The sequence below is a fragment of the Manis pentadactyla genome, chromosome 3 (genome assembly GCF_030020395.1).
Source record: "Manis pentadactyla isolate mManPen7 chromosome 3, mManPen7.hap1, whole genome shotgun sequence".
Taxonomy (NCBI): Eukaryota; Metazoa; Chordata; class Mammalia; order Pholidota; family Manidae; genus Manis; species Manis pentadactyla.
Genome location: NC_080021.1, coordinates 186,069,798 through 186,090,347, shown reverse-complemented (window position 1 = coordinate 186,090,347; position 20,550 = coordinate 186,069,798). Strand labels below are relative to the sequence as shown.

General features: G+C 51.2%; 4 protein-coding genes across 7 annotated transcripts in view; 2 read left to right on the top strand and 2 right to left on the bottom strand.

The window, feature by feature from the left end:
* MSMP (microseminoprotein, prostate associated) overlaps positions 1–3,255 on the top strand; it is a 36,744-nt gene extending 33,489 nt beyond the window's left edge. The window contains exons 4-6 of the mRNA XM_036888416.2: positions 2,268–2,393; positions 2,600–2,708; positions 3,075–3,255. Of these exons, the coding sequence (XP_036744311.2) occupies positions 2,268–2,393; positions 2,600–2,708; positions 3,075–3,255 (416 nt within the window). The remainder of the gene's footprint in view (positions 1–2,267; positions 2,394–2,599; positions 2,709–3,074) is intronic.
* On the bottom strand, positions 1,428–8,543 carry RGP1 (RGP1 homolog, RAB6A GEF complex partner 1). 3 transcript variants are annotated; one of them, XM_057498829.1, is made up of 9 exons: positions 8,496–8,543; positions 6,486–6,620; positions 5,966–6,102; positions 5,590–5,673; positions 5,342–5,491; positions 4,931–5,077; positions 4,596–4,723; positions 4,199–4,388; positions 1,428–3,703 (listed from the first exon to the last, which is right to left on the bottom strand). In XM_057498829.1, exons 2-9 carry the CDS (start codon positions 6,599–6,601, stop codon positions 3,480–3,482), a joined length of 1,176 nt encoding a protein of 391 aa, XP_057354812.1. In that variant the 5' UTR covers positions 6,602–6,620; positions 8,496–8,543; the 3' UTR covers positions 1,428–3,479. The 3 variants fall into 3 exon arrangements, with proteins under 3 accessions (XP_057354812.1, XP_036744389.2, XP_057354813.1); XM_036888494.2 differs by lacking the exon at positions 8,496–8,543 and adding an exon at positions 6,952–7,103; XM_057498830.1 differs by lacking the exon at positions 8,496–8,543 and adding an exon at positions 6,952–7,104 and having other exon boundaries at positions 3,559–3,692; positions 4,164–4,388.
* On the top strand, positions 7,162–18,209 carry GBA2 (glucosylceramidase beta 2). Its single transcript, XM_036888487.2, has 18 exons — positions 7,162–8,012; positions 10,992–11,083; positions 11,367–11,482; positions 13,457–13,675; positions 13,984–14,223; positions 14,447–14,549; positions 14,708–14,861; positions 14,953–15,078; positions 15,269–15,441; positions 15,675–15,779; positions 15,984–16,091; positions 16,174–16,325; positions 16,448–16,554; positions 16,691–16,833; positions 16,911–17,026; positions 17,130–17,321; positions 17,611–17,891; positions 17,977–18,209. The coding sequence occupies exons 1-18, from the start codon at positions 7,678–7,680 to the stop codon at positions 18,044–18,046; spliced, it is 2,832 nt and encodes a 943-aa protein (XP_036744382.1). The 5' UTR covers positions 7,162–7,677; the 3' UTR covers positions 18,047–18,209.
* The window catches only part of CREB3 (cAMP responsive element binding protein 3), a 49,519-nt gene continuing 47,040 nt past the window's right edge, over positions 18,072–20,550 (bottom strand). For both annotated transcript variants that reach the window (XM_057498831.1, XM_036888495.2), the window contains 5 exons: positions 19,808–19,914; positions 19,633–19,701; positions 18,919–19,003; positions 18,737–18,821; positions 18,072–18,659 (listed from right to left, as the gene is read on the bottom strand). In XM_057498831.1, the coding sequence (XP_057354814.1) occupies positions 18,343–18,659; positions 18,737–18,821; positions 18,919–19,003; positions 19,633–19,701; positions 19,808–19,914 (663 nt within the window). In that variant the 3' untranslated portion in view covers positions 18,072–18,342. The remainder of the gene's footprint in view (positions 18,660–18,736; positions 18,822–18,918; positions 19,004–19,632; positions 19,702–19,807; positions 19,915–20,550) is intronic.

Here is a 20,550-nt window from a genome sequence, read left to right as displayed (position 1 = left end):
CCTGACTCCTACCCCTATATGCCTACCTCACCTTCATTACCGACAGTAACTCTTTCTGTCCCCATTACCTCACACACACAATTCCCACTAGGTCCCCTTTGCCTTCCAGCCTCACCACCAACTTCATGCTTGCTCCTCTGCTCCCCATTCCTGCCCGCCCCCTGCTGGGTTGGCTCCAGATTGCAGGAGCAGTCTATGGTCCAGACTTCAGCTAGGGCCCCTCAGAAAGGCAGAAGCCAAGCTACTGACCACTTCTGGACGCTTATACTAGACAGGCTTCTAATCCAACTGCCCCAGCCAAGAGAACAGCCCCAGGCCATGCCTCTCCCAAGCCAGCCTAATCGGTAACCTGCTCCCACTGAGTTTTCTTTTCTCTTAGCACTCCTCTGCAAGAGAAAGGGTAACAACTCAGCGAGGATGAACATGTGGTAGTCTGCATCTCCATCCACTTGCGCTGCCTTCTTAGAGGACAGATAGGGAGTTTGAGGTACTGATGAAGTTGTTTTTGAATGAAGAGGTGAGAGGCAGGGTAGCCCTCCCAAAAAGCCAGCTGGAAATAGTTGTATCTGATCCACTTGGTGACAGGAAGTGGCAGTCTTGGAGTAAATGGGACTGGAACTTGGAAGGAAAAATAGAGTAATTGCCAAATTAACTGGCCCTGTGGGTAGAAAGGAATAGCTAGAACAAGGATCTTTGGAGTGTGGAAAAGTGAAAGGAAGTGAAGGAAGGAGCCATTAATACTAAAGAGATGGCCAGCATTACAGCAGTCAGAAAGGAGAACTTAAAAGTTCACATGAGTGTGGATGGGAAGAAATGGATTCGAATCCTAATGAGAAAAAGCAGGAGTCCTAAAGTTAGCAGGAAAGATGATGAGAAAGGTACTGGCCTAGTGAAAGTAGGTATACCAGCAACCAGGCATTTATAATTTCAAGAATACAAGGACCAAACCCAAATGCTCCAGAGACAACTTCAGAAGGAGGTGGTAAGGATGACATGGAGCACGCATGTGAAAGGAGCAGAAGTCCATACTAGGAGATAGAAGTCCTCAGCTGTGCACAGAGCTGCTCAGTGTCAAAGGATTTTGTCTCTGAGCTCTAACACAACCTCAGTAGCTAGTATTTTCTCAGGCCTATGTGCCAGGGACAGCATCACATGCACTACCTCATTTAAGCCTTTAACCCAATTAATTAGTATTACCATCCCCATTTCTAGATAAGGAAACAGCTTTAGAGAGGTGAAGTAACTTGCCCAAGGCCACATAGCTCCTAAGTGAAGTCAGCATCTGAACCCAAGTCTGACTCTACAATCTATGCTCTTCATCACCTATTTGGGGTGTCCAGAACCTGCAGGAAACCCAAAAGACCATATCAGAGGATAAATTCCTAAATCCTCGTTCCATAATGTAGGAGGTAAGAGAGGAACCTCTGTCAAACCGGAGTGACTTATATTATTAGGGCATTTACAGATGGTTCTCTTTGGAAGAACCACTGCCAGATCAGGGGAGAACCTGTATCTGCTGCATGTTTGGAGGTACTGAACAATGGATAATTAATCTCTGGGATACTTGTGGAAGACACCCCTACCCCCAATCTGAGGGGCAGCCATGTCTCTAGGATACTTCAGGGAGACACTACCCTAGGGTCTAAGAGAAACATTCTCTACTCCAGGTGCCTGTTCACTCTCCTGGAGCCTCTGGCCGTCGCACCCCACTGCAGCTCCTTGGTTTGGCCGGGGCACAGGATTAGCCATCCCCAGGAAACGCCTCCCTCCGGTCCAGGCAGGGATCCCAGCATACACACCCCTGGAGTGCGTGTGTGTGCTGCGGAAGGGATGGGGGGAGATGGCGGAATGCTTCCTTCTCTCCAGGTCAGGGAAGAGATCTGGGGACCACCAGGGGGCCCTCACCCCTCCCACCTCCTTGCTGGGGAAGTGCCTGGTCCAGTGCCCCTTCCATGGTCACCTCCCTCCCGCTGGCTATGAATCAGCTCTCACAGCTTGTTAAAGCTAGACTCTTGTTTTCATGCCCTCACCTCAGGAAACAGTTACAGCTTTTCCAGCTCTACTCAGCAGGGGGCCAGGGTCCTCACTTTATAAACATCCCCAAGCCTGCGAGAGCAGAGGGCACAGAGATGGTGTGAGACAGGAGCCCAGGGAAGACAGATAGAAACTAAGACTGAAGGAGAAAAACAAAGAAAAGCCAAGGAGGCAAGACCAAAGTAGTCTCAAAAGGTGCCAAGAAGGGACTAAGAGCTGTGCTTCAGGAACAGCTGTAAGGATGCTCTGGGCGAGACAGGCTACAGGGATCTTGGGAGGATGGGGGATCACCTACTTGGTGGTATCTCTGCTGCTCCAGCACCCCGGAGTCCACAGCAAGTGCTACTTCCAAGCTCAAGGTAAAGCTGGGTGAGGTATTAGAAAAGGATGAGGACAGAGGGTATTGGGAGGAGTGGGGCTTAGAGATGATCCTGTGTCAGGATATCCAGACTCCCTCCAGCTCAGGAACAGCAGTAGTGTGTACTTACCCTCTCCCACTGCAGACCACAGCAATTCTGTCTGCCATCACCACTCCCCCACACTAACATTTCCTGTTCTTCCCTAGCCCCCTGCCACTATGAAGGGAAATATTTCACCCTGGGTGAATCTTGGCTCCGCAAGGACTGTTTCCATTGCACTTGTCTGCATCCCGTCGGTGTGGGCTGCTGTGATACGTAAGTGACTAAAGATGGCCAGAGGAGATTGGCTTTTATGTGGGTGAGGGACAGCAAGGGTATGATTAGATTGCTGTGATATGAGAATGAACGGAAGAGCAGCAGGAGGCTGGCTGAACCTGAAAGTATCAACAAAAGGGTGAGAGATAAGGTTTCAGGTGACAAAAGGAGGTAAGGGTGATCTGGAGGGAAATATTTCTGCTATGAAACAAAAAAATCCAAATATGGTAGACAAGAGCTCAGTTAGGGGGACCAGGGGGCCACTAAAGGAAGATAATGAGAGGAATGCTGGGAGAAAGGGAATGTGGGGCAGGGAAAAGGTGGCCCTTCACCATACTAATCGTTCCTCATCCTTTGGTTCCCCAGGTCCCAGCATCCCATCGACTTCCCCGCTGGGTGTGAGGTACATCAGGAGGCAGGAACCTGCCAATTCTCTCTGGTACAAAAATCTGACCCTCGGCTGCCCTGCAAAGGGAGAGGGCCCGACCTAGAGTGGGGCTCGGCTAACACCCCTGTTCCTGGGGCTCCTGCTCCCCACTCCAGCTAAACTCAACTGATCACCCTTCTGCTGACTGCCCACTGCTGCCACTTCCAGGGAAACCACTAGCAGCTGCCCATTTATTCTCAGTCAATAAATTAATGCTATAGCTGAAAGCCTGGCTCTCTCGTTGTCCATACCATTGGCCCCCAGGTGGAAAAAACAAGCCCTACTAGAGTCCAGGTGGTGAGTTCTCAGTATCCTGAAGAAAGCAGTGCTGCAGTGAGCCAGTCTCAGATGGTTATGGTGCTGGTGCTGGGGCCTGGGGCTGCATATGAGGCCAACATAGGGCTCGTAGGCAGCACCTTGATGGGGAGGTCCCAGCTGAAGGTGTCTACTGGCACTTGCTCAGGCCCTGTCCAGGTGACAGGTTCGGGCTGTTCTGTGGGAGGAAGGAGCAGCAGACCTGGTTCTTGGGATGTTACAAATTCAAAATGCAATCGCCACTTCAGGGCCACTGTGGAAGAAAAAGATAAAGGCAGAGGCATTAGAAGCCAGGAGTAAAAGCCAATGACAGAATGTGGTTAGCAAATAAGAAAAAAGAAAAATGCAAAACAGTATTCAGGAAAAGGGAGAAGTCAAAGGGCAGAGAGCTAGGATTAAGGGTTTCTCTAAAGAAATCTAGTGCATTAACCAGATGCGTAACAAGGATAGCAGTGTCCTAATAACTAATAACACCAAGTGTGGGACAGTCAAGTCTTGGCAGCTAAACTAAATGCACTGGGGGATCAGGAATTGCTGCATCCATCACAGGCTCCCAGTGGGTGGGGGTAAAGAAGGAGATCTCCAAGGCTGTTTAAGTTTAGGGGGTCAGTGCACCTAGGAAATGGGGTGAAGGTCTGAGAAAATGTTTAGTGTCAGAGGCTGGGCATGGGCATGTCTGGGAGTGTGCTGGGAAGATCCACATGACATTTTACTTTCTACCCCCCTCCCATAATGGTCAGGGTCTCACCAATGGCTGTGCAGAAGCCTGGGGTGGAGCTGAGAGGGATGGGGAGGGAGAAGTTGGTTCTGGTTGTATGTAGGCAGGACTCCTGGTGTCGGGCATGAGTCACATGGGATACAGAGGGGGCACCCCCTGTCCCCCGGCGCCGCTGGAACTCAGGCTGTACACGCTCCTCGGTCTGTAAGCTTACTGAAAACTGGGAGCAAGAAGAGAAGTACATGCTAGCAGGCATTGAGAAGGCTGATGCTAGGTGACAGGGCAGCCCAACCTCAAGCTGTTTTACCAGTGGGACCCTGGGTGACCCTGCTATCCACTGCTACATTCCACCCATTTATGCAGCAGCCATTATCCTTCCTCCTGAGCCCTTCAGTCTCAGCGCCCCCAAAGCCTCTCTCCTTCTCACCTGCAAACAAGCTACAGTTCCTTCACCTAAGTTCAAGGTCCCCACCACGTCCTCGCCGAGTCTGTATACAGATTTGAAGATGCCAAATGTCCCAACTTTTCCTCGGCCATCACTGATATTGTATAGATCTGGGGAGAATGAAACACTGTGAGCCTGGAGTCCACAGGCAGGAATATTTAGGGTTAGGGGCCAGAGTGCAAAAGGTGGGGGCTTTTCTTTATACTATGGGGTGAGCTATCAGTGGATCCTCAGAAGCACATGGCAGTTGGGTGAATTTGTCTGAGACAGGAATACTATGGATGGGAGGTGGGGAACAACTCTGAAAGGGTTCTCACGGAGGCTGCGGCAGGATGTGGCAGCCATGAGGCGCTCCCCAGCCAACTCCGCTAGCCATGAATCCTTCTTCCCACCTTCATCCTCCTCCAAGAAAGGACTAGATGGGGCCACAGCCTCATCCTGGGGAAACCGGACATCTTGAAGGCCTAGAGAGACAGTGAGTGGAGAAAGAGTGCTGGGAGGGAACAGAGATGAATGAATGGAAGGTTAGGATTTTAGACTCCAACCTGAGAGGACTGAAGGTAAAGGGAGACAAGGCTGAGGTACACATCTCACCCTATTCCCTCCCCAACTCCCTTGCATCTTCACAAAGACCAGGAAGCTTCCCTCCAGCCTCACAAGCCCTCTAAAAATCATTTCTGCTTTAGTGAGACTCTTCCCTGTGCTTCCCTCCAGGAACCCTTACTTACCAGTTAATACAAGAACCCTCAGAGGGACTCTGAGTAAAGTGATGGGTGAGTTGACACGCTGGCAGCCAATGGTCAGTTTGTAGACATACTTGACTGACTGGCCCCGAAAGGAGGGTGGCCCCTCTATGGGCAGCACTTCACTGTAGGAGTCTGGTTGGGAAGTAGTAGTCAGGGTAGTCAGAGGCAGCCAGAGAAGTCCTCCCTCCAGGAGCCTTCCAAGGGGTGGGAGGTAGGAGGCAGTGACTCACATGATTTGGACTCTCCAGGGTCTAGCCTCAGATCACAGAATAGGATTTTTGGTGGAGTAGAAAGGATACACTGACCCCTCTCACCTAAAAACGATTTTTAAAAAAAGACTACAATTTAATGACCCCACTGTCCAGTACTGGATAGGCTAGCACTGCAAGTGGGGGTCGTAAGGACTGCCAACAAAGGGCAGTGCAAACTAAGCTCTCTTTTTTTGTTGTGACATAGGAGCAGTCTTACACCCCCAAAGCAACAACTGCATTCCCCCACATCCTCAGTGTGACAAGACTATAATGACCCACCAAAACAATTTAACAACTTCGCCCTTGGGTGACAATGACTGCATCCCCCTCCATAGGCAAATGTCCCATCTCTAACCTCGGTGTGGTAGAAAGACAGTCTGGCTCTCAGGCTGGACATCTGGCTGGCTGGAGTCAGGGGGAGGCAGTGCTACTCGACTCTCACTGGCATGGAACTGGCAGTGGATTTGGGCACTGGCCCAGGCCAGAGCCTCACTATGGTAGGAGGAAAAGGCAGCATCAGAGGGGAGTTCCTGCCTTCACAAATGGTGTCTCAAACGCCCTACCACCCTGCTTGAGGAGACCAACATGGTAAGGTGGCTGTCCTAGGGATCAGGGAGTCCAGAACCCCAAAGAGAAATCATTAAGCAAAGAGAGGTATACCATGAGTAAACGTGGGAAAAGGGGAATAGGGAGGAGAAGGGAGTGGAAGGCTATGTCAATCACATCTTCTGCTAAACAGCCCTTTCCTACAATGGGAGAGCACAATGCACAAGGTGATGATGTAACTACAGCATAACCTGAGCTCTGTTTTTTAGCACTATAGATACAAGGCTTCCTCCTAGAAGGGCCACTTTCTTCAGTACCAGCATCCCCACCTGGATGCAGAGGTGGCTGTAGGGGGCAGGGGGTTGGTGACTGTCACCACACACTCCAGTGCCTCCCCCGCCAGAAACACGGGACCTCGGCTCAGCTCTGCTACCACTTCAATCATGGCAGCTCCGGAATCGGATCTAGAAGGAAACAAGGTCAGGTTAGAGGTTAGTACCATGACAGGGACGGGTGTCTGAGGTGAGCCTGGAGAATAGGACCGAGGAGGCAGGCGGTCAGCCTCACAGTGTCAGAGGTAAACACCTGGATTTGGGTTGCGGGGAGAGGAAAGGAAGGTACGGGTGGCAGCCTTCTCAGTACTACCTAGGGGAAGGGTTTCGCTCTGGGTCCCAGACCCCCAGACCCTCTTAGCGCTGGGTTAGTCCCCCTAACCCCCAGCACCCTAAAACCGGCCTGCGCCCACCCTTCCCTCAAGGTTCCACATCCCGGCCCAAAGCCACGGCTGCCCCTCACCTCGCGCCCCTGGCCGGCACACCTCGCTCGGTGGGAACTGGGGTCTCGGCACCCCGAGACCCTCACCTGCCAGGCTCTCCGGGACCCGGCCAAGTGCTCGGCGGCGTCTGCAGCAGAGGCGGGACTTCCCTTCAGCCCGCCACCCTCCCCCAACGGCGCCCCTTCCGGTAGGAAGCACCCGGCTGGCAGAACCGGAAGGGGTTCGAGCCGTCCCGCCGCCCTGGGTCACCTTCTCACGGGCTGGCACCGGCGCGCAGGTGCTTTTCGACACCGACCGGAGAGACCCCGCGCCCAGCCCTGTCGGGGGGGCCAGGTGCCACGGCCGAGGGGCAGGGCTGAGGCCTCCGCGAGCCCCCTGGCCGGTCCCGGGGGCGGTGCTTTGCGCGCTGGCCCCCGGGGCTCCTCCCCTCTCTGCGGGCTCAGTCGCCTTTTGGCCAGGCAAGTTAATCACCGCGGCCCAATGACGACAGGCCCGACCTTTCCCGCCCAGGACCCAGAGAGACAACCGAGGGGGAGCCCGAGGCGGTTTCACTGCTGTGGCCGCTGCAGCAACAGCTCCCCAGCTCCCCAGACACCAGTCCACCTCGGCTTTCCCCAGCGCCTGGCCCTCCGAGACGGCACCTAACAACGGGCGCCCGCATCTGGACTTCGCTGGTGAGATACTTTGTATCCGAAGGCTCAGGACCCAGGACCACCGAGGTCGCTGGGACGCAGGAACTAGGGAACATGGGAACTGGAGTCCCTGCCTCGGAGCAGACCAGCTGTGCCAAAGGGGATCCACAGGTTTATTGCCCTGGAGATACTGGAAGCACTGAGGCCGTACAAGTTACAGACAGCAAAAGCCCTGAGGTCAGTCGACCACAAAATGACCGGGGCAACCACAATCAGGACGACTCTGGACAGCTGATGGCTTCCTATGAGGGTAAAGCTAAGGGCTACAAAGTGCCTCCCTTTGGCTGGCGCATCTGCTTGGCTCATGAGTTTGCAGAGAAGAGGAAACCCTTTAATGCCAACAACATCTCCCTAAGCAACCTGATAAAGCATCTGGGCATGGGCCTTCGGTGAGTAGATCCCATTGCCTAGAGTACCTTAAGTTCCAGCACAAGATTTCCAGCAGAGGTGGGAAAGAGAAAGCAGGTGGGTGCTTTGTCCCAGTCAAATGGACCCTTTCCCCAATATGGTCTAAGCCTATGGTTTGGATGATAAGAATAGGTCACATCTCTTTGCAACCGCCTTCCTCCCAGTAACTTGTCTTTTTAGCAGAAAAGAACAGGAACATCTAGTCCTGCAGTCCCCTTTCACATATCCCTTCTTTTCCAAATACTTATCTTTGTAATTAGCTATACTTTGTGGCAAGGTAGGATAGTCTGGCTGTTAACATACTGACACAGTGTTGTTTTATTTGGGAGAGGGAGGCTCTAAACCCAAGATTCCCCTGAGCAGCTTGGGCATTCTCTGCCTCATTCAAGCCACCATGTTACAGTCCCAACACCTATTAGTTTCTATCCTTAAGCTCTAGCTTTAGGGAATAGGTGAGAACTTACCTGCTCTCAACCCTAAGGAGAGGGTGAGAGAGGTGCTGTTCACTCTATTCTGGGATAGACAGCCCATAATACTAAAAAGTAAAGACCTCTGATCAGAGAGGCACTGCCATAGGTGTCCCCAGAGTTCTTAGTAAAAGTCATCTAGAGCCTTCCCTGGTCCCCCACCCACCCAATGGCTGCAGACACTCCAAGAGCTTACCCTGGGCTATACAACTCTTCTACATCCCTCCAGATCCCCACTGAGTTCAAAAACTAGTGATAAGGAGCTGAGACCTATTAACAGGAACAGGTGGATGTGAGGACAGAAAGCATCACCCTGAGGTCATCCTGAATCAGTCCACACAGTAAACAGAGCTGCGGAGGAAGGCATAAAGGTTGGGAAATCCAGCCCTGACAGCCTCTAAAGTAGGGGATCCTTCCCCTTCTCAGTCAGTGCTGTGGGGCTGGGGTGTGGAGCCCATTACCTAATCCCAGCCCTAGGCAGTGGAAGAAGGGCCTGGCACAGCCTGGTTATCCGGCTTCTCTGCTAGTTCCTGTGAGTGGCCCTACCGGAGAACAATCACCCCTCCAGGCAGCTTCTGAAACTGAGCCAGCCCAAACTTTGACCCCAAAAGCCTTTGGGTCAAAATATGATCTAGAGCTAGGGTACTGAGAGCAGCACACCAGGGTGCATGTGGTAGGGAGACAGAGGTTAAGAACAGGCATGCATCCTAGCTCCTCAGTCCCTAAGTATGAACTGAGTCATGGAAGTCTTCAGCTGCGCTCAGCCACCTGGACCTTGGCTCCCAAACCAGGACTGGAGGAGGGGTCACTGACACAGGGCTTTTGGAAAGGGATGAAGTGCTACATTGAGGAATAAGCAGGAGTGAGGCTGGAAGAGCTCTGAATGATAGTTAAGCTGGGGTTGAAATTATGGAGAAAGCCAAATAGATCAGGAATGTAAGAGAGTGAGAGAAAGATGGACCTTAAGAGGGAGCTGAACTGGGAGTACTCTGATCTTGAGTTCCAGCAAGACAGTTCTCTTGGCCTTGATGTGATAAGAACTCAATTTTGATTGCTCTCTCTTCCAACCAGAGTCTGCTCACTCAGTAAGAGTGCTAATTCTATGCCAGATCCTGCTTTGTTCTGCCTATCTTCTGTCTTGCATTTCTCCTGCTGCCCCCTCCACCCCTCCACCAATCCTTTCTGGCCTCTGGTTTCAAAGTCCAATTTCCTCTAATCTGGCAGAGGGGAACTTCTGCCTTCCCATCATCTCATCCTTTGTCTTCCCTCTCTCTCCCCCAGCCCTCAGAATTAGCTGCACTGTCCTTTAATCACATTCCTCTGCTCCTTGCTCCTGTCCTTGTCCATTTCTCCTAGGTCCCACTGTTTGTAGGTTCGTTTGTAAATTCAGCAAATATTTACCGAGTGCAGACCATGTGCCCTGCCCTGTGCTTGAAGCAGCAGTAATCAACTAGTCTTCACGACTGTCCCTTTCCCCAAAGAACTTAAAAGCACATAAGACTCATATGAAGAACACTGAAATGAGACAGCCTGATTGGGAATTGAGATAACTTATGTACAAGTAATGATCATACCTGCCCCAGATACTCTACTCTGTGGCTTTCCTACTGATATGTCATTTGCTCTTTCAAACATTTCATGAGGTAGGTAGGGCAGAAGGTTTCGCTCCATTCATAGATGAGGAAAATGAGGCTGAGGGTTACTTACCAAATTACATGGTTACAAGTGGTATGTCTGAAAAATGGATATAAAAAATGGTTGGGTAGGGAGGAGAGTGGAAATGTCGGGGAGTTTGACAGAGCAGGGCAGTGAGCACCCACCCCGGATGGGAATTTGTAAGATATAAGATTAGAACGAGAGGCTGGGACACATGTCAGCCTTGAATCCCTAAGAGAATCAGAATCATTTGTCTATTGGATATACAGCTATGACAGAAGAGGAAAATTTGGGGGTTTTAGAAGGCTTTACTTGGATATTATGAGAGAATAAATCAGAAAGCTTGCAGTTTAAATGGTGAACTTAAAAAAAAAACTTAAAAGGAAATGTCCCAAAATGTAAACTAGTGGTTATCTGTGATGATGGGAATTTTTTTTCTCCTAACACTTGGTGTATTCGAATTTTCACCTGTCATAATCAGGAAGAAAAACAGTCAAGGGGTTGTAGGTCGGGCAACCATTAGGTGGCCTTTTCAACACCTCAGAAGCTCCTGGGATAAACTAAAGCAGTGGCAGTGTAGTTAGAGATGAGGGCCCATTAGAAAGCTCCTTCTGAGGGGAATAGAGAGAAGTAAAGACAGTCTCGTGAGCAGGGGCGACTGGGAAGATGAGGGAACCTTGAGCTAGGTAAGCTGAGGGGAGGGGAGGTTTGGAAGTGAAGGGTGATCAGTCCTCAGGACATTTAATGGGAAGTCACAGCTGGGTGTGCAGAGAGAGAGGCAGATGACTGTAGCCCACGGGCGCTGCTGACTGCCTCATACTGCCTCTTGCTTCTCAGGTACTTGCAGTGGTGGTACCGGAAGACCCAGGTGGAGAAGAAGACACCTTTCATCGACCTCATCAATTCTGTACCCCTGAGACAGATCTATGGTGAGCCTCACCCAGGCTCTGAGAGGGCCCTGCCAGCCTCCAGGCCTACCAGAGCTAGGCAAAGGCTTCCAGCTTATACAAGTTGCACTGCCCCATCCTCCAGGGGTACCTTCCCCCCCGAGCTTTATTGAGATATAATTGAAATATAATAGTGTAAGTTTAAAGTGTACAACATGTTGATTTAACATCCCCATGACTTTTAGGGAAACTATATAGTCTAGAATGAGAAATTGGTTTGTTTTCCTCTCCTATGTCCCATTAACCATCCTGATTCTCTGTCTAGGTTGTCCCTTGGGTGGCATTGGGGGAGGCACTATCACCCGAGGCTGGAGAGGCCAGTTCTGTCGTTGGCAGCTTAATCCTGGAATGTACCAGCACCAGACAGTCATCGCTGACCAAGTAAGAGCCAGGAGTTGAAGGAAAGGTCCAGGACAGTACCTGCCCAAACCAGGAAGGGCCTTCTGGCTAGTGGAGGCCGTGGCAGTTAGATGTGTACATGATCCAGTCCATTAAGGTCTTTCAGGATGCTTTCCATGTGTCCAGCCCTGTGCTACGATGTACTACACAAATGAGATACAGAGCCCATGTTCCTTGAAAGAGTAAACGCCAGCATCCCTGTGCCCTTCATTTCCCTAGTAAAGGCCTACTACTTTACCGCCCCAGCTCCACTAGCTGAGCCAGCACCCAGCTACACAAAGCACAGAGAATTCCAGGATCACTTAACCTGGTTCACAGAACATGGGGCAGGACTAGAAGGGAAAACAAAACCAAATGTCTACAAATGCATGGGAAAAAAGGCTGCATAGAGGGCCCACTGTTCACCGTTTGCCAGCCTTCTGCCAGAGGTCAGTAATCACTCTCTGGAGTCTGGCTGGCTGAGGGCCTAGGAGGCCCTGCCTTTCCCAGGCATAGATCTCTAGCCTTCCTCCCTTTTCTGAAGCTTTGCTCCTTTTCCCTCTCTTCCTTCATCACACCTGGGCCTTCAATTGCCAGAGGCATGTAGTCTACGTATCATCTCTCTCTAGTGAGGTCCTGTTGAAGTTGTCTACCAACTTCCTATTTCCTGTCAGAGCAATGCTTCCAGCTTTCAGCTCTTCTTCAAAGAAATGACTAGCAGACCTGAGTCCAATTAGTGACAAAGCCCTTCCTAGTTCAGGTTTACCAGCCCTGCCCAATGCCCCAAGTTTCCTCTCTGGCTCATCCCTTAGATATCCTGAGGGGAGTGCCTTACAGAATCGTGACTCTACAGTTAAAAGTAATTGCCGCATGCTTAACCCATGCTAGGTACTATGCTAGACTTTTTGTATAATATTTAAAGACTGTAAGTAAGTACCATTATTATGCCCTTTTTACAGAAGTAGGAATCTTAAGATCCAAAGAGGTTTAGTAATGTGCTCAGTCACGGCTGGTAAATGGTTTCTCTGTGGTCACAAGTCTGTGGTCTTAACTATTACCTATTATTCCAATAACATAAAAAATTCTTTTAAATATACATTAAAATTATCAGTACTTTGAACCACTCAACAACCCTACTCTCCAGAAGCTTAAATTTGGATTCAGGGAACAGGACTGAGAAAATGGAGACTACGAGCCCACATCAGTGTCAAAATGAGAGGGATGGCTAGGACACTGAGCAAATAGTCCCACTGGTGCAGACTTTGCCCACTGCCCCTGCCCCTGCCCACTGCTGACCCTGGTGGGGAGTCACAGGTGCAAAAGGGCCCTCAGCAGACTATAGAGGGTTCCTGCTCTCAAAGAACACACGGGGTAGTCAGAGTGTCAGACTGTACATAAACACCTAATAACATACTAGACCAGGCAGGTAGGGGAACACACAGACTGACTCACTGCTTAAGGAGAGGAGATGGCATCTAACCCAGACCTAGGAGGAGGGGTTTCACCAGATGGAGAATGAGCATGAGAAAAGGCATGGAAGAGGAATATGTTCAAGGAACAGTATTTGATGTGACCAGATATAGGTGCTTGTATAGGTCATGAGTCTGATGGCAGGAAGAGGCCAGATCAAGAAGGGCCTTGAAAGCCAGGCAGAAGAGTTGCCTTTAGCCTGAGTGCCATGGGGAATCACTAAAACATTCGAAGCACAGACTGACATCTTGATTTGTCTGTTAAAAAGATCACTCTGATACCCAGAATAAAAGCAGAGATGGCAAGGGCCTACGTTAGGGCACTGAGACCAGAGTAATGGAGGGGGGAGGCAGGGCCTGGTGGTAACTGACTGAGCCCAGGGGTGAGGGAAGCCTCAGTGCAGTGCTAAGCACTGCAGGCTCAGAAGACGAGGCACTGCTTTGAGAGGATAGAGACCAGTTTGAAGTGCCTGTGGGTTAGACATTCCAGTCTGCCTGCCTTCTTTAGTTCACAGTGTGCTTGCGCCGGAAAGGGCAGACAGTGTACCAGCAAGTCCTGTCTGTGGAGCGCCCAAGTGTCCTGCGCAGCTGGAACTGGGGTCTGTGTGGCTACTTTGCATTCTACCACGCCCTCTATCCCCGAGCCTGGACTGTCTATCAGCTTCCTGGCCAGAATGTCACCCTCACCTGCCGCCAGATCACACCCATCTTGCCCCATGACTACCAGGTGAGGCCCCTGCTCTGTTTCTTCCATTGTCCTCCCCTTCTTGAGATCTCTCTCTACTGGAAATTCCATGTGAAATCTATAAAAGAGGGGGTTGGAGCATGAACATCATGCTGATTTCCCAGAACCACCACCCAACTGGTCTTCTGTCTCCTTGCAGACAGAGTGCCTGGGAATACAGGGTGATGCAAGGGGAAGACAAGTCTATTGTCAAGTATTTGAGTCAGATCCTTGGTTCAAGAACTGATCCTGGGGAGTGTGGCCAGGAGGGGTCACCCTGAGACCACCTGAGTCTGATCTTTTGCTCTTAGGACAGCAGCCTTCCTGTAGGAGTTTTTGTGTGGGATGTGGAAAATGAAGGGGACGAAGCCCTGGAAGTGTCCATCATGTTCTCCATGCGGAATGGACTTGGGGATGGAGATGATGCCTCAGGGGGCTTGTGGAACGAGCCCTTCTGTCTGGAGCGTGATGGGGAGACTGTTCAGGGACTGCTGCTGCATCATCCAGCCCTTCCAAATCCCTACACCATGGCTGTGGCTGCACGACTCACAGTAGGAGCCTGCTCTATACCTTAGGCCCCGCAGCCCTACCCTTAGCCTGGCCCCTGGGCCCACCCCCATCCCACCATGGCCTCTTCATTTCCTCAATTCCTGAGACCCACCCTCACCCAAGCCTGAAAGCCTTTGAAGGTGGGAATATGTAACAGGAGCTGTCATCAGTCAGAAGCCAGCACACTTGTGGAACTTTCCCTCACATTCTTTGGCCCCTTAACAGGCAGAGACCACGGTAACTCATGTCACAGCCTTTGACCCTGATGGCACTGGGCAGCAGGTGTGGCAAGATCTACTCCAGGATGGACAGCTGGACTCCCCTGCTGGTGATGGGGATGGTCTGACAGGGAGGTGGTAGCAGGAGAGGTTGCCCTGTCTTTAGAGCAGGGGTGGGAGGCCTAGTAATGCATTGGTTTTGTTCCCTGTTAGGGAGCCCTGGGGCTGAAGTGGGTGCCTGTGCTGATTCCTCTTGTGCTTCTCTCAGGGCAAAGCACCCCCTCACAGAAGGGAGTAGGCATCGCTGGGGCTGTGTGTGTCATGGGCAAGCTGCCGCCTCGAGGCCGGTGCCAACTGGAGTTCTCACTGGCTTGGGACATGCCCAGAATCATGTTTGGAGCTAAGAGCCAAGTCTATTACAGGTGAGGGGACCAAGGGACTACAGGGATCCAAAGGGATGGAGCTCTGATCTGGTCCCTGTGCTCTCATCCCTTCCCTCTCTTTCCACCCCAGGCGGTACACAAGGTTTTTTGGCCCAGATGGTGATGCTGCCCCAGCCCTTAGCCACTATGCACTGTGCCAATACGCAGACTGGGAAGAGAAGATCTCGGCTTGGCAGAGCCCGGTACTGGATGACAGGTGCCAATGGAGCCTACCTCTTGTCTTTTTCCCAGGCACTCAAACTCCAGCAGGGACTTTGATTCACTCTCCACCCACCAAAAAGTCGGGCTAGGTGTTATTTGGTGCCCCTATTCTGCTAAACCCCAGAATCCTTCCTTTTCTGGGAGGTCCACAGTCATTACACCATTCCCTCCTCCTGCCTCCCCAGATCCTTGCCTGCCTGGTACAAATCTGCACTGTTCAATGAACTATACTTCCTGGCTGATGGAGGCACAGTCTGGCTAGAAGTTCCTGAGGACTCCTTGCCAGAGGAGCTGGTGGAGAGCATGTGTCAGCTCCGCCCCATCCTACGAGAGTATGGCCGATTTGGCTACCTTGAAGGTGCGGGCTGCTGGTGGGCCATGGTATGGCAGGCCACATCCATGAGGCCAGTCAGTGCCTTACCATCAGGCAGGCTGATGGGTTTTGCCAACCCTGGGGTATTGGTTGGGATGGGGGAGTAAGTGACAGATGTGGAGGGTGACAGTCTCCCACCCCTAACCCTAGAGGACAAGCTAGGGAGGCAATTAGGAAGGGCAGCAGGGATTCTAACAGTGTCTCCCTCCTTCCTCCAGGCCAGGAATATCGCATGTACAACACGTACGATGTTCACTTCTATGCTTCCTTCGCCCTCGTCATGCTCTGGCCCAAACTCGAGCTCAGTCTGCAGTATGACATGGGTGAGGATCTCTTTTGTGCCTCTTCTACCCTCAGCACCCCACACCCCGAACCTCTGTGATCCCTCACATTGTCTTGTCCCCTTTTCTCCACAAACGTACCTGCATCCTGCTTACCGGTTCCTCTCTGGAGTCACACACATAGTTGTGCCCCACCCCAAGCCTGTCCACTCCTGACCCCACCCACCTCGTATGTCTGCTCCCCAGCTCTGGCCACTCTCAGTGAGGACCTGACCCGGCGACGGTACCTGATGAGTGGGGTAGTGGCACCTGTGAAAAGGAGGAACGTCATCCCCCATGATATTGGAGACCCAGGTTCAAGTCCCTCTACCTCAAGGTCCTTCCCTCTGCTGCACCCTCTACCCAACCCGGTGCAAATGAGGTTCCCCTCCCACAGATGATGAGCCATGGCTCCGGGTCAATGCATATGTGGTCCACGATACTGCTGACTGGAAGGACCTGAACCTGAAGTTTGTGCTGCAGGTTTATCGGGACTATTACCTCACTGGTGATCAGGTCTTCCTCAGAGACATGTGGCCTGTGTGTCTGGTAAGGGATACATGTGCAGTGGCCAGTGTGCCAAGGGCATGGCTGGTGTTTGGGGAGAGCCTAGCTGGCTACTGTCGTCTTTCCTTAGTATCTAGGTCTTCAGTATCTTGGTCCCTCTCTAGGCGGTGATGGAGTATGAAATGAAGTTTGACAAGGACCAAGATGGACTCATTGAGAATGGAGGCTATGCAGACCAGACCTATGATGGATGGGTCACCACGGGCCCCAGGTTGGGGGGTAGGGATTCCCAGGGATCCTGAGGTGGAGAACTGGGCATCAGGGGATTGTGGGCTCAGGGAAGAGTTACAGTGCATGGGAGTGTCTGGAGCTGCCAGTCTGACCCCCAAACCCATGTCCCTGGTCAGTGCTTACTGTGGAGGACTGTGGCTGGCAGCTGTGGCTGTGATGGTCCAGATGGCTGCTCTATGTGGAGTACAGGACATCCAGGATAAGTTTTCTTCCATCCTTAGCCGGGGCCAAGAAGCCTACGAGAGACTGCTATGGAATGGTGAGTTGGGGATCCTAAGGAATTCTCAGGCAGCTGTGGGAATGCAAGGAAACCTACTTTGTCTTCCTCTACTTTAGGCCGCTATTACAACTATGACTGCAGCCCTCTGCCTCAGGCCTGTAGCATCATGTCTGACCAGTGTGCTGGCCAGTGGTTCCTAAGGGCCAGTGGCCTAGGAGAAGGAGACACGGAGGTGAGAGAAACTAGGACTAGATAGAGGAAACAGATAGAAAGGAGTTTTTCTTGGAGCTAGGAAGCAAGTTTAAGAAACCATGTTTCTACCTTTGCCCCTCTAGGTATTCCCTACCCCACATGTGGTCTGTGCTCTCCAAACCATCTTCGAGTTCAATGTCCAGGCCTTTGCAGGAGGAGCCATGGGGGCTGTGAATGGGATGCAGCCCCATGGTGTCCCCGATAGATCTAGTGTACAGTCTGATGAAGTCTGGGTGGGTGTGGTCTACGGGCTGGCAGCCACCATGATCCAGGAGGTAACGCATGCCCTTCCCCTCTCGATCCACTATCTGTACCTTGGCCCGGCATTCCGCAGGCATCAAACTTCTGTTATGGCCTATCTGGATGCCATTTAACCTAGCCCAGAAAACTTCCCCCTTTTCCCTGTCACACATTCCATCTCCTGCCTCAGGCTTCTGTCTGGGGGTCACATTTATTTCCCCCCCACCTCCTAGCTGGGAACTCCCTGAGGGCACAGACCCTATTGTCTCCATCTATCCAGCTCAAGTAGTTGTCAAGTAACATGACTGCCATCTTTCCCTACAGGGCCTCACCTGGCAGGGCTTCCAGACAGCTGAGGGCTGCTACCGTACTGTGTGGGAGCGCCTGGGCCTGGCCTTTCAGACCCCCGAGGCATACTGCCAGCAGCGGGTATTCCGCTCGCTGGCCTACATGCGGCCACTGAGCATCTGGTCCATGCAGCTGGCCCTGCAGCAGCAGCAGCAGCAGCAGAAAAAGGCCTCCAGGCCAACTGCCAAATGGGGCACAGGACGAAGCACCAGGCCTGAATGTGGACCAAAGGAAACCATAGCAAACCTGAGCCCAGAGTGAGCCCCCTGAACTGGGGAAGGGAGGTGCTAATAGCCCAGCCTCCAGCCTAGCCCAGTCTTTCTCCTTTGGCCTCTTCACCAGGTCTCCTGCAACCCTGAGCCACCAGGACAATCACACCCCTTCCCTTCTCACCACTCAACTGCACCAGTAAAGAGGGGTTGAGGGTGACCCAAGCATCAAAATTACTTATTTATTTCTTTGCTCACCCCATTCCTTCTCAATGCATGAAATGCTCAAGGAGGTCAGTTAATTCCCTAGGTTGATTCATGGGTAAAGAAACATACACAGGTAGAAATAAAAGACCCAGAAAGCCGGTTAAGTGTGGTGTGTTTGAGCCCGCAGGCTTCCTGACAGGGCACAGGAGCTGAGGCTAGCCCTTTCCTATTCATTTGGACACAGACTGGAGGGCCCCAGGCTCTAGGTCAGGGAACCTCCCCATCCTCACATCTAGCCTGAGTAGCCACCCTGCAAAGTAACAGGTGAGAGGCTGTGGTTAGGGAGCCATCCCTCCTTCCTGGTGTTATTTGCATGCAGGAAGAGGATGGGACCTGGGCAGGGGGACTTTGAGAAGACGTCAGAGAGTGGCAACTTCAGGGGAGGCTCTGCACCGGGAGCCTGAAGCATGTGGCAGAACAGGCAGCAAAAGTTGCCAGGAGCCTGGAGCTCATGGTCTGAGCTGTCCTTTAGTACCTCTGACTGCAGAGCAGGCAGCTCCAGCTGGTGAGGGTCCTCACCGGGGAGGGCACGAAGCTGGCGGGACAACACTGAGGAGACAAAGACTCTTCAGGGGCAAGCCAGGCCTCCCCTGACCCTTCCCCAACAGTATACTCAAGCTTCTCACCTCCTTGCTCAGTAGGCAGGCTCCCTCTTGTGTCAGAGGAGTACAGAGCAGGAACGAGAAGGAGGCAGAAGGAGAACAGTAGAACCTGGATCACAGGAAAAAGGAGATGAAGAAGGGCTCTGGATTGCACCCCTATCCCTGCTGCCTGAGAAAAGGATCTCTCCTTCCATCACTATCCTCACCAAGACACAAGTGCTGCTGCTGGTGGTTTTGTTTGATATCTGAATCACCATGGCCTGGAGTCTCCTCAGCTGATCTAGAAGAGACCTAGAGGAGGAGAGGGGACAGAGAGTAGCCCCTGAGATCCTGTGAAACCCTCCTGTTAAGGCCACCTCCCTCTGTACACTGGACCCTCTCTTGCATTTTATCCTATTTTTTGCAAAGGACTTTTTCCTCTTTCAAACAGAATGCCCAAAATTTCTCATTAAAGCAAACAAACAACCACTCTGCCCTGCCCTGAGTTAACCTCTTTTCCAGATACCTTCAGTGGTCCTAAACTGCCTAGTCAGCTCTGCACATAATCCTCACCAGGCATTCTATGTTCTTTACCTTCTGACCCAACTCACCTATGCTAAGGGTTCCTGGCCGACTGGACTATGCTGTGTACTCCCTCCCCTACCCACCCCAAAATCCTACACACTATCAAATGCTATCAGCCCCGTAATATCTTTCTTATCCCTTCTTTCTCTTTCTTGATACTTAACTTTCCTTAGTTACTTGTCAACTTTATTCCTCATTACTGTGAACTACTTGGAATTGGAGACCCCTTAAAGATCAAGCACCAGACCGTCCATGTGGCAGCTACCCAGTCAGAAATCAAGTGTGGAGTAGAAGAAAGAGCAAGACAGCATTAAATAGGAGGGAGGAGAAGGGACTGATGTTGCAGAGCTGCTTACAGATTCTGTTCCTCCAGGACCTGGACTTTGTTCTGTAGCTCCAGATTCTGGGCTGTATATTTTAAGACCCTGTGAGAATAACATGATGTGGGAATACGGCCTGTATCCTCCTTCAAAAACCTATCACTTCCAACCACCTTTGTCTCCCTACCCCTGGTCCCTCTCTCTTTCATACCTGCTCTCTAAACCTCCCACATACACCCTCTTCTTCCTCCGGCTCTCCTGAGCAGACTTTTTGTTTCTAATCTTCCTCCGCACTCGTTTCAGAACTTGTTCCTCCATCTGAGAAAAAAATGGGGAAAAGGGGACTCATCAGAGGAACAGTGGACCAAAGAGTTGGAATGCAGCCGAGTTGAATCTTCTTCCCAATGCAGGAATTCCTTCTACAGCTTCCCTAACCAACTGGCCCTCAGTTTCTGTTTGAATGTCTCTGAGAACGAGGTGTTAATGTCCTCAGAGCCAGACCATTTGTAACAAATTATTAATATTAATTAAAAAAAAAAAGTTTTTTCCTTATACTGAGCCACCATCTGCCACTATAATTTCCTTTCATTGGACTTACCTAGTACCTAATCTCTGGAGCCATATAAAACAAATAGTCCTAAGCTATTTTATGATATTTGATATTTCTCCAGTTTAAAAAAAAATCTGGACAAAATTTTTAACTCATCAGCTTATCTCCTCTCCTCAGGATGGACTGCATCCTTGTAATATCTGTCAAAGCTCTGGGCTCATAACTGGACACAAAGATGTGTCTGGCCAGCATAAAAAAGCAAGATAGTTGCCCTTACAGAGGCAACTCCTTCATTGATACAGCCTCCAAACCCCATATCACACTGCTACTGATACTGTATTTTTAAGAAATTAAAATTCCCTTAATCTGTCAGTGAGCATTGATTTCATCACAGTACTACAAAT

Excerpts from the sequence above, each read along its gene's own strand:
- GBA2 (XM_036888487.2), top strand. The coding sequence starts at position 7,678 with ATGGGAACTGGAGTCCCTGCCTCGGAGCAGACCAGCTGTGCCAAAGGG. Across the intron at positions 8,013-10,991 it reads CATCTGGGCATGGGCCTTCG|GTACTTGCAGTGGTGGTACC; the intron begins GTGAGTAGATCC and ends CTTGCTTCTCAG. Across the intron at positions 13,676-13,983 it reads TCTTGCCCCATGACTACCAG|GACAGCAGCCTTCCTGTAGG; the intron begins GTGAGGCCCCTG and ends TTTTGCTCTTAG.
- RGP1 (XM_057498829.1), bottom strand. The coding sequence starts at position 6,601 with ATGATTGAAGTGGTAGCAGAGCTGAGCCGAGGTCCCGTGTTTCTGGCG. Across the intron at positions 5,674-5,965 it reads TGTCTTTCTACCACACCGAG|GTGAGAGGGGTCAGTGTATC; the intron begins GTTAGAGATGGG and ends AATCGTTTTTAG. Across the intron at positions 4,389-4,595 it reads GAACTGTAGCTTGTTTGCAG|TTTTCAGTAAGCTTACAGAC; the intron begins GTGAGAAGGAGA and ends TCTTGCTCCCAG.